Consider the following 12,100-nt stretch of genomic DNA (forward strand, 5'->3'; position numbering starts at 1 on the left):
ACTTTCATCACCATCTTGACGCAGGGAATTTTAATGTTTTGCTGACTTGCAGCTCAGTAAACTTAATAATCATTAGCGACAGTAAAAGAAGACAGAAACTAATAAAGTGATTTTACCCAGTTATCAGTAGAGGTCAATATTTTCCCTCCAGCTTTATTTGGCATTTTTATGATCTGTAAATCACAGAATAAAATTCTGACTGCCAAGTCGTGGCTGATGATGTCTAATAATATCATGGAGTGTATTTTCTAATATGTATGAAAAAGTCCAATATTTCATTTTTCCCTACACCCATCTTTTTTAGAGTGAAATGTTATGATTACTTTTGTTTTTGTTGCTTATGGTCTGAATCTTAGAATAAGACTGTCTTTTAATTCTAACTTTGCTTTTAAGGCATATTATATATCCATGAATCAAATAACCTACATTTTCAAAAAAATTTTATCATTTGTATATAAGGAAGTACTCATTTGCAATCTTAACGGTTCCTGTTATAATAATAGAATATTAGTCTAATATTTATAACATGTAAGTATAGTATAAATATAACAATAATTTATAATACTATGAAATTTTAACATGTATTTTACTATGATAATAATAATTTATAAATAGTGTTAGGTTGAATCATAATAATATTTTTAATACAGTACAATTATACATTTATACTTGTGGAGCAAAATGACATTAGTCACTTATAGTTAATTTTTTTCCTTTTGTCTTTTACAGGCTGAAGAAAAAGCTCATTCAGAGGTAAAATTTGTAGCATTTTCATATTCCACTCTTTGTTTACATCTGTGATGAAATGAAGGTACCACTAGAGGGCTGTGTGATACAGTAGCATAGCTCTCCAGCACTGCCAACAGAAGTGATCCTCTAGTTGATAAATGGTCTCGGATATTTACTCTTAAGGAAAATGAAAGGAAGTTTTTAAAAGCAGGTCCAGGAGTTCGAGCCCCGCATCAGGCTCTGGGCTGATGGCTCGGAGCCTGGAGCCTGTTTCTGATTCTGTGTCTCCCTCTCTCTCTGCCCCTCCCCCGTTCATGCTCTGTCTCTCTCTGTCCCAAAAATAAATTAAAAACGTTGAAAAAAAAAATTTAAAAGCAAACTTACCTCTTACATTCTAGAATGGAGTTTTAGATCAACAACCAAAAATTTGCCTGTAGTAGTAAGCACTCATTAGATCTGATGAATGAATGAATGAATGTGTGGTCTTTCCAATTCATTGTAGTCTCTTTTCCCCAAGCCTGTGAGACTAACTGCATAGGATTAACGAAACCGTTGAACCTTAGGCATCAGACCTCCATAACAGAGCTACCAGCATCACAGTCCCTCTGTTTCATGCCGGGACTTTGCCGCTCTAATCACCGCTTCATGTCTAGTGTGGTATATTGTTCTAATCACACACATTTCACAAATGCACTTTGTCTCAATCATGTACCAATCAGATTGCAACCTGGAGAGAGTATCCTTTTTATTTCACTTTGTAAAAGAATTTTCCTATCCAAGGAGAGCGGGAGGACTTTAATTAGGACTTTATTCAAGGTGTGGTAATGATATTTGATTGGTTTACACTGAGGCAGTCAGACCACAGAGAAAATCAATGTCTTGGCAATAGCCTTTGCAAAGGATCTCTGCCCTTATTAGCCCTTAAAGGAAAATTTATGCTATGCTTAAAAATACTGTAATAGTATTGATTATAGCATTTGATCTTTATCATTGCTAGACCAAAAAGTTAGTATGTTTTTTTTAAAAAAAACCTAAAGTGTTTTATTTACATTGCATGGACCTGACAGTGCTAATTTGGTGGTAATATAGCTGCTGAGATAAACAAATGCTGCCTATTTACCTGATTAGTCCTTACCCATCTCCCCTTTTTGTCATCTCTGCCTCCTAATGGATCACGGTTTTTAAAAAATAATTTCCGTTCCTTTAAGGTTTCCTGGGTTAATTTGTAAAGGATCATGTAATAGAGGCTATAATCTTGAGAAAGGTTCCTTAAGTTTGTATTGGTTTAGGATAAAGTATATGGTCTGTTTTCTGGGACTGTCTGTGGTCATCATCATTTGAATGCAAGTCAGTGCAATGCTATTTGGGGCTAGTGTATCTATTAAAAAAAAAAAACAGGAGTGAAATGGGATCACATTTGCTGAAATTATATAAATGTTCACCGTCTCTGCTTCCAGCTTAAAATTCACAAGGTCTTTAGAGTTTCTCAACATTGACTACCATTTCTTTTCTGCCAAAAAGTGGGGGAGAAGACGCTGAACTGTGTCAAGAATGCTCTTTCAAACTGAGACAGTATTCCAAAAGTCCAACCACAACAATAGAAGATTTCTTTTTAAAGAAAGGAGAAGAATTAGAGTAGAATGTTTAGCATCTAAGTAACTAAAATCCCTGGAGACCAGAAGTAGACCTGTAGACTTAGTCTCAGATGACTGTAGATGTTTTACCCTTACTAATCACTGTTTACATTTCTTAGCAACATGAGACACAGAGTTTTAACTGCAGAAAGTGCTTACATTAACAATTTAAATATGATATGAACTACTCTCTTCCTCTGGTTCAGTTTTGGTACAGTGTGAACTTAGCTAAAGAGGTAGACATTTTAGCATATTTATTTTATTGGTTTATCTCATTATTTGAACAGCATTACTGATTTTTTTCCCCTCTTAAGCTATGGTTAATCTATAAAACATTTTTAGTCTGAGCTAATAGTAACTCAATGAATAAAAGGCATTATAATAAAGATTTGGGAAGGCGTCTCTCAGAATGTTAGCCATTAAAACTCCAGCTAATAAAATTATTTTCAAATATGAAATCATTACAGATTGGATTGGAGCCAACTTTCAGTGGCTAAGGGATAGTCTAATGCTGGGAAGTTGCCAAACTAGAAAATTTTAAAAAGCACATACTAAAAAAAACAAAAAAAAACAAAAAAAAAGTATTTTTTTTTTCTTTGCTAAAACTCCATGCCAACCTCCATGCTAAAACTTTCAGTACATTCCTTTAATTTGCAAATTTGAGGGGCGCCTGGATGGCTCAGTTGGTTGGGCATCCGACTTCGGCTCAGGTCATGATCTCGTGGTCCGTGAGTTTGAGCCCCACGTCAGGCTCTGTGCTGACAGCTCAGGGCCTGGAGCCTGCTTTGGATTCTGTGTCTCCCTCTCTCTGACCCTCCCCCGTTCATGCTCTGTCTCTCTCTGTCTCAAAAATAAATAAATGTTAAAAAAAAATTTAATTTGCAAATTTGAGTCCTGACCTTGAAGATAGTCACTTAACTTCTCTTCTTATACATGGTATTTGACTGTTACTGTATAGCTAGTGTTCACATTTCTTTGGTTTTTCAGGAATTGGTGCTGATACACTAATTAAGGGGCTGCACGAGCAGAATATAGTATTTGCTTTCTTGGATTGAATTCTTAGTTTTAAGTAAAAATCCACTAGCATATTGAATTGATTTTTTTTAAATTACATTCAGCAAATCCATAAACTGCGGCGAGAGCTGGTTGCATCGCAAGAAAAAGTTGCTACCCTCACATCTCAACTTTCAGCAAATGTAAGTCACTCTTGATTTTTTTGATATATTAGAATAGATTTTTATATAGTAAATGGAATAATTTTAGTAACAGCCTCACAAACTTTAAGTGTCCAAAAATAAAACAGACTTCAGTCACTCATACAAACGTAAACTTCCCTGCATGCCAAGTAATAAAATGTAACCCCAAATTGACGTGGTTAAAGGGCTTTTGTTTCTTCTTAGGTTGGAAACATTAGTAAGAGTTACAAGGGTTATTTCTTTTCTTATGTCTTATTTTTATTACTCTCCGTAGATATTTTTCAAACCACAATACAGTTGGTGGTTGACAGCGATTAACTTTGGAAGATAAAAAATTCTATGTGCCCTGCATTCTTCAGCACAATTTATTGGGCAATTAGTTAAGCACCCAATTAATTATAAAAAAAAATTAACTTAGGTCTACATTTGGGTATCCAAGCTATATTGGAAATGAGAGAGAGTTCCCTAAAAAACCTGGGCAGTCTTCTCATGGCAGTTTGACCAGCTGAGAATGGCAAAAATGATGCCAATGAGACCATCAATAGTATTAACATTTATTGAATATCTTTCAATGTGCCAGGAATATTCAGAATAGATGCAGAATAAGAAAGGAGAGCCTGTGACATTGTGCCTGATCCTAAGGAACATTAGTGTTAGAAACACCAGTGAGGGGTAAGGAAGCTCCCACTGTTTTGCCATACGCCCTGCCACCTGCACTCAACATTAATCTGCTCAGTTGAAGTGTGTAGCTCTGGGCCCTTCCTCTGCCTCACCACTCTGCTCTCCATTGAGGTTTTCTATCTCCTAGACAAAGCATGACAGGGCAAGAGAGAACAGGTGTAGGCCCATGGGGTACGAGCTGATTAAGAGAGATTTTAAGGATAAAAATTATTGTGCAATATAACTTCCACAGTATAGAAGTAAGTCTTTTTAACCCACCATGTATTCATTTCAGCACTGGATTTGAATTGATTTTATCTTTTCAACGTGGGAAGAATCAAATTAATTTGGGGTTGGCTGTATTCATTTTTATCGACGTTGTTAGGGGGTTGTTAAAAATAATGGCAGGTTTTAGAGAATTTTTAGGCAGTACTGAAAGAGGACAGAATTATTTAACCTGTATTTTATGTTTAAGAATAATTCTTAAAGAAATAGTTCAGAAGCAACTATAAATTTTATACTATAGGCTAGATGAATAACACTGTAAAACACTCAGTCTAGGTTCCTGACTCAGCACCCAGAGAACATATTACAATGTAAATGCCAGAAACACATGAATTGTGTTTATCTGCAATGAGGAAGGCTCAATGATAGACCCTATGGATTGGAGAGTCAAGATATTTACAGATGTCTTTAATGATTACTCAGGATTTTATTTTATTTCATAAATGTCTCTTGCATGGGTTTATATATTCAGATGTTAGGATGATAAATGTCTGCTATACATTATGGAATTTGGGCTTTTACACGGTATTTTTAAAACTATTTCCATTTAAAATGCATTATATTAATATTATGTTAAAAAGGAAAACTCAAACTAAAAAATGGATGCAATAAAAAGTGTATATTTGTTTTCCCCTCAGACACTCCCTTCCTAAACATGGTTGTTGGTTTCTTTTTTGGGGGGAGGGTATAGTTGACATACAATGTTACATTAGTTTCAGGTGATTTCCCAAATTTATACATTATATATATACTATATACTATATCACTATATACATAGTGATTTCCCAAGTTTATACATTATTCTATGTTCATCACAAGTGCCATTACATCTGTCCCATTACATCACTATTACAATATCACTGACTATATGACTGTATTCCTTATGCTCTGCCTTTTATGATTGTGACTTACTCCTTCTATAGCTGGAGGCCTGTATCTCCCTCTCCCCTTCACCTATTTGCCCAGCACCCCCACACCCCGTTCCCCTCTGACAACCATCCATTTGTTCTCTATAGTTACAGTTCTGATTCTGCCTTCTGTTTGTTCATTTCTTTTAAGATTTCATGTATGAGTGGAGTCATATGGTTTTTGTCTTTCTCAGTCTGACTTATTTCACTTAGCATACCACCCTCTAGGTCTATCCATGTTGTCTCAAATTGCAAAATTTCATTCTTTTGTATGGCTGTGTAACATTCGATTGTTGGTTTCTTATGTATCCTTTCAACTTTGATCTTTTTATTCCCATGAAAACATATATGCAACACACACCTGCAAAGGCTTGTACACGTGCACACACACACACACACATGAGCAACCAAATTTTAACATAAGGGAACAGTCCTGAAATTCGACTCTGTGCCATTGTTTGGAAAGGGAGCAAAAATTTTTTAAAGTTGTCAGCCATTGGCTACCTACCACTTCTCCTTTAATCATGCATACCACACTGTTTTCACTGATGTGTTTTCATGACTTTGGCTCACATATTCTCAGCTGAGCATTGATATGACCACCAGAGGGTGAAAATTGTTTTCTTTTTGGGGTTAAAAAAAACTTACTCTTTTTATGCACAAAGCACAGATATACATGGAAGCACAGATATACACGGAGTGCATAAAAAAGTATCCAGCATATCTCTGGTGCTAAAATGTCATGGAGGAAGGGTGCTATTAGAAGAAAAAGCATCTATAATATCTCCTCAAGGAATAATAATGAAAAAAAAAGAATGAATACAGAACTAGAGGAAGTAGTGTCAAATAGATAATTTTGTTTAAAAAGTGCTAGTCTTAGAGAAAATGCCCAAATGTATCCAGCTTCCTCTGGCTACATCTATGTTATCATTAGCAAAACTTTTTGCACATGAAAAGGAGCCTAAAATTATATCCTATTTTTCATGCTCCTTTTTTTTTTACTTCATAATGCATTTTATAAATCTTCTGAAATCACCTGAAGGTCATGACCTTAGGGTTCCTGGGCTTGAGCCCTGCATCAGGCTCTGTGCTGACAGCTCAGTGCCTGGATCCTGCTTCTGATTCTGTGTCTCCCTCTCTGTCCCTCTCCTGCTCAAGCGCTCTCTCTCTCTCTCTCTCTCTCTCTCTCTCTCTCTCTCAAAAATAAATAAAAATTTTTAAAAAAGGAAAGGAAAGAAAGTATGTGGTCGGACCTTAGCTAAATCAATACCCCACACATGCACAGGAAGAAAACAGAAGCCCCACAAGCAAGCAGCTGCAAATGTATAGTCACATCATACAGTCAGGTGCCCCCTGGCCTTTCACTCACACCTTTCTGCAGCCAAGACATGTGGGAAGCATTTCTTTGTGTTCTAATATATTTTGTTGTACAAATCTCAGCTCTTAGATCATCTAGAAGTAGGTGCTGAGGCTAGTTATTGTTACCATTTTTCAAAGGTACCACTGAATGAACATGTCACAAAAAAAAAAAGTACTTATTTTTTTCCTTTCAGCACATTGGTCTTTTAGCCCCAAATCTCAAATGTATTATTTTGTTTAGGATTGTGTCCTGTTTTTTTTTTTTTTTTTTTGCTTTATTTAATATTTTTATATAACCTGGCAGTTACTCTTGCTTTTCTGCATCTCCTTTAACAGAAAACAGTTTTGCATTGGGGTGCCTGGGTGGCACAGTCGGTTAAGCGTCCGACTTCAGCCAGGTCACGATCTCGTGGTCCGTGAGTTCGAGCCCCGCATCAGGCTCTGGGCTGATGGCTCAGAGCCTGGAGCCTGTTTCCGATTCTGTGTCTCCCTCTCTCTCTGCCCCTCCCCCATTCATGCTCTGTCTCTCTCTGTCCCAAAAATAAAATAAAACGTTGAAAAAAAAAATTTTTTTTAAATTAAAAAAAAAGAAAACAGTTTTGCATTTACTAACAATGACAAAAACTGAAGGGACAATTTTATAATGTGTAAAAGAAATGTGAAACCTTAATTATGATAGTTTCATTTATTTTCAGTTCATCTATTGATTTTCAAAAGTAAAGTCACAGATATATATAGATATATATAGATATATATATACCTATATATATCCACAAAAATCTATGTATATTTTTTGGTTGGTGGACCATTACTAAATTCTGGGGGAACAAATATAATGCAGGCATTTTTCATATTTCATCTTACTGTTTAGAAGTATGATAATTCTCTTTACATGTCTATTCAGATTGTATTCTAGGATTCAAAAACTGAAGTCAGTATGTATTAGAAATACCATCCGTAACTACTCTTCAGTCTTGCTTATTTTATTACCTTGACAGACTTCACCTAACACACATTGGGATGTAGTCATTATCATATTGACACAATTTTACTCTGGCTTTCAAATTATGCAGCTGGTAATGGAGAAGTAAGACCCAAGTAAATCATGATCAGTAGTCCATCTAAAAATCCACAATTTTTGAAAAGTCATAATTTTGTTAAGGTTTTCAGACAAGATATATTGTCCTATAGTTTAATCAGTTTTACTTTCCATTTTAGTTTCTTTTATTTGTATCTTGTACTCTCTTTCCATTAATCCAATTGGTGAGAAGTTTATCCTTTTATTACCTTCAAAGTAACAAAGTTAGTAAGCCAAGACAAATAAACTTAAAAGCAGTATTTCACTAACATACCTCTAACATATTTTTCATGGAGAACGATGTGACTCAAAATGTTCTTTGGTAACCAGTTATACATTTCTTATGAATAATTAATGAGTAGCAATGTTCCAAAGATTGAAAACTGACATTCTCATAGTGAACATTTTGTATTAATTAATAGCTACAAATTATAGGCAATATATTTATAGCTACAAAATACAGACAATATATTTATTCAGCATACTCACATTCCTACATTCTTTGTCATTTTAACTCCCATTCAACTGATAAAATATGCATAGAAGGTAAAGTATAAATTTTCTTCTAGTTTTTACATCCAGTAATTAGGCATTACAGTTGTTTGAGAGAATTAAAACTGCAATATTGAGTACATTCTTACATTTCTTTTAGTACATGTTAACAATGGTTTTCGGCCAGAATTTTCACTATTTTAAAAGAAAATGAGCAATTTTATTTTAGGATTTAGAAACCTATTGTATGCTCACAGCATGATTATTGATTATAATCTAAACTAGAATCAGCACAAAATGGTCAATCATAGGCAAATACATTATAAACCACATAGAGCAATGCATTACAGCAAAATCTAACTCCTGCTGCTTACCACTGGATGAATCTCAGAAACTCAATGTTAAGCAAAAGAAAAGTCACAAAATAATTGTGCCATATGATTCCACTGTGAAAGTTTTAAAAATAGACAAAGCTAAAACATAGTGTTTAGGAATGCAAGCTCAGTGGTGCACCTATAGAGAGAAGCAAGACAATAATTACCACCAATGTTGCGATAATGGTGGTTATCTTTGGGGCAGGGAGAGGCGACAGTAATAGGGGAGAGGTAAGAGAGAACTTCTAACATCTTCAAATGTCCAATTTCTGGACTTGGCTGGTGACTGATGAACCAGTGAGCTCTGCATTTTCACTTTGTTCAATTTTAATATGGCAGGAATTTTTTTTACATTAAAAAAGTTTACGCGTGAGAGAAAATGCAACATAACCTTATGTTAATTTCTGAAATATTAAGTCTGATGTAATGATATTCTTTGCCATTGAAAACATTTTAAACTACAGCCGCATTTTCACTTTGTTCACTTTTAATATGGCAGGAATTATTTTCACAATAAAAAAGTTTACGCGTGAGAGAAAATACAACATAACCTTATGTTAATTTCTGAAATATTAAGTCTGATGTAATGCTATTCCTTGCCATTGAAAACATTTTAAACTACAAGATACAATTCCTTTTTTATTTTTTAATTTTTAAAAAAATTATTTAAACTCATTTTTGAGAGAGAGAGAGAGAACGAGTGGGGGAGGAGCAGAGAGAGAGGGAGATAGATCCAAAGCAAGCTCCAGGCTCTGAGCTGTCAGCACAGAGCCCGGTACAGGGCCAGTACTCATGGACCACAAGGTCATGATGCTTAACCGACTGAGCCACCCAGGCACCCCTACTATTCCTTTTTTTAAAAGACTGTTATTTTTCCAATTAAATCTGCTAATGAACCCTGGAATATAACTTTCAAGGGTGTGTGTGTGTGTGTGTGTGTGTGTGTGTGTGTGTGTGAGAGAGAGAGAGAGAGAGAGAGAGAGAGAGAGAGAATTTGGGGGGGAGGGAGAAAGAGAGAAGAGGGAGTGGAAAAAGAATAAAGAGTTGTTCTGGTAGACTGAAGATTAATAGAAGTATTCTCCACCAGTTATCCTTCTCTATATAGCAATGTCAGGAAAAGAAAGAGAGCCCAGCCCAGCATAAGCTCAGAGCTAAGAACAAAGACACCTTTGTGTCGTGATGCTAATGGAAGGGACTTGTACATTCTAGCTGTTGGCAACAATGAAATAAACCTCTAGCTCTTACCAATAATGGAATAAACCTCTAGCTGTTATTAATAATGAAATGAACCTCTAGCTGTTACCAATAATGGAATGTTTCTAGTGCCCTAATTCCTTGGACTCCTGTGATTCGTCTGATAATAGTTACCTCAGCGTTTCAGCCCTGCTAGAGTTACAAGGTGATGTATTTTAAGAAGTCCTTTTACTCCCTTCCCTCAAAGAATTAATCTTTTGCCGAAGATTACCAAACTTCTTCCCACACATAGTTCATTGTAGATGTAGGCTGTGAAATATTCCATCATTGTACCTTTGTAAGGGCACAATAAGATTGGATGAGTGTGAGATAACACCCCTATAGGTCTCCTCAAGCTACCGTGAAAGCTTGAAGGACCTCTTCTTCGTGTTTAATATTCTGTGGGTGAAGCTGTTGGATAATGGCATGTCGACAGAATTGGGCCTATTTTAGAGGTGTAAGATTTGTCAAATACTTCTTAATCATAAGAGTTATGGTTTTATACAGCAATATGTATAATTCCGGGAGATTTAAAATAAAACCCGAAAGCCATGAAAACTTAAATAAAATATGACTGAGTGTTATTTCTAGCCGGCCAACCTGCACTTCCTTAGTTGAAGGGAATAAAGTAGAAATAAAAGCCATTTTATTAAAAAGAGTTTGGAGAATGAAGACAACTCTTTTCGACTGAATTCTTTGTAAGCACAAAAAAAGGAAAGATAATGTTAAAGCTGTCAGCAGATGTCTGACACTTGAAGGAGAGTGTCATTACAATAAAGGAACTAACAATATCTCCAAAGGTCATCATGCAGGTGTAAAAAGGAGAAACATTTGTCCATTGACTATTGCAGTGACCTCCCCTTGAGCTTGAAGTCTAAAAACTTGGCAACTCAGAACTTTATTCAGCATTTTGGGTGTCAAATCCTCTGTGAGATGCAGGCCGGAAGGTGTTATTATTTGCAAAATGCCATCCCTTTTCAGAACTTGAACTCGCATTAAATGTCAAGAAATGGAAACACTGAATTTAAACTGAAGTTTAGAAATAATAAATAAAGATTGATGTTACAGGAGAGTCATCACTGAGAGCTAACCAAGATGGTCATAGTATTTAAAGAATTAGAACACCTGAAGTTCAGCATTTTATAAAATGAAGAGTTTTCATCCATCTGCATAAGGTCCTGACATTTAAAATGTGTTCCTTCCGTTTTGTTCACAGGCTCACCTCGTAGCAGCTTTTGAAAAGAGTTTAGGGAATATGACTGGTCGACTGCAAAGTCTAACTATGACAGCGGAACAGAAGGTATGTTCAAGAATCACCACAGGGGATTCAAATAAGACAGCAAGTTACATAGGATGTTTAAACAATGCCTGAGATGCAGCTCCTTAAATATAATGCCTCAGAGGATCCCTTCCTTATTAGATTGGAACAATGACAAGATAATACATTTTCTTGTCAGATTTTAATTTTTAAAGACTTATGATTCAGATTCATCTATATTAGAATACACACACACACACACACACACACACACACACACACACGCAAAGTTCTTTCTAGGCCATCTATTTCACTTCTGACTAGACCCATTAAAAGAATACCAAATGTTTTAAGAAAGAGAAGCAGTTGTATAGGGGAAGAGTTAGAATATTCCAGGAACAATTTGTTATGCAGTTGACAAGAATTACAGTCTGACAAGAATTTTCACAAATTTATGGTCTGTAAACCCAGTTATGGACCATGGCTATAATCTGAGATAGGCGTGAGGAAAGTCTGGAGGAGAGTGAGGACTCTACAAAGTAAAGGGACTCAGGGTACAGCATCTGTGAGATGAGACTGAAACACTGATCCTGAGCTGAAGTTTAGAAATGCGGAATGCTAAATGAAGATTTGGGTCGTTTGCACTAACAAGGACTAGTTGGCATCTGGGGATGCTGTCTTTGAAAAGTAAAGCTAATTTATATGAAAAGCTTTAAAATAAACCTGACGGATTTTTACGGAGTGGGAGAAGGAATTCTAAAAAGAAAGAAACAGAATTTAGGTCACAAGGCAGACATATCAAAAAGGTTCACGTTGCCTAGAAAGAGTATGGACAGTTTCCATGGGGTGACCAGTAACTTACCTCTCTGCCATTATTTTGGCCCTAACCTGGGT

The 12,100-nt window shown here is 35.7% G+C and overlaps 1 protein-coding gene across 7 annotated transcripts in view; it reads left to right on the top strand.

The window, feature by feature from the left end:
* Positions 1–12,100, top strand: part of NAV3 (neuron navigator 3) — a 592,036-nt gene that overhangs the window by 525,529 nt on the left and 54,407 nt on the right. For all 7 annotated transcript variants that reach the window (XM_043561562.1, XM_043561563.1, XM_043561564.1 and 4 more), the window contains 3 exons: positions 730–753; positions 3,482–3,559; positions 11,165–11,248. In XM_043561562.1, coding sequence (XP_043417497.1) covers positions 730–753; positions 3,482–3,559; positions 11,165–11,248 — 186 coding nt within the window. The remainder of the gene's footprint in view (positions 1–729; positions 754–3,481; positions 3,560–11,164; positions 11,249–12,100) is intronic.

Source organism: Prionailurus bengalensis, chromosome B4 (assembly GCF_016509475.1).
Source record: "Prionailurus bengalensis isolate Pbe53 chromosome B4, Fcat_Pben_1.1_paternal_pri, whole genome shotgun sequence".
Lineage (NCBI taxonomy): Eukaryota > Metazoa > Chordata > Mammalia > Carnivora > Felidae > Prionailurus > Prionailurus bengalensis.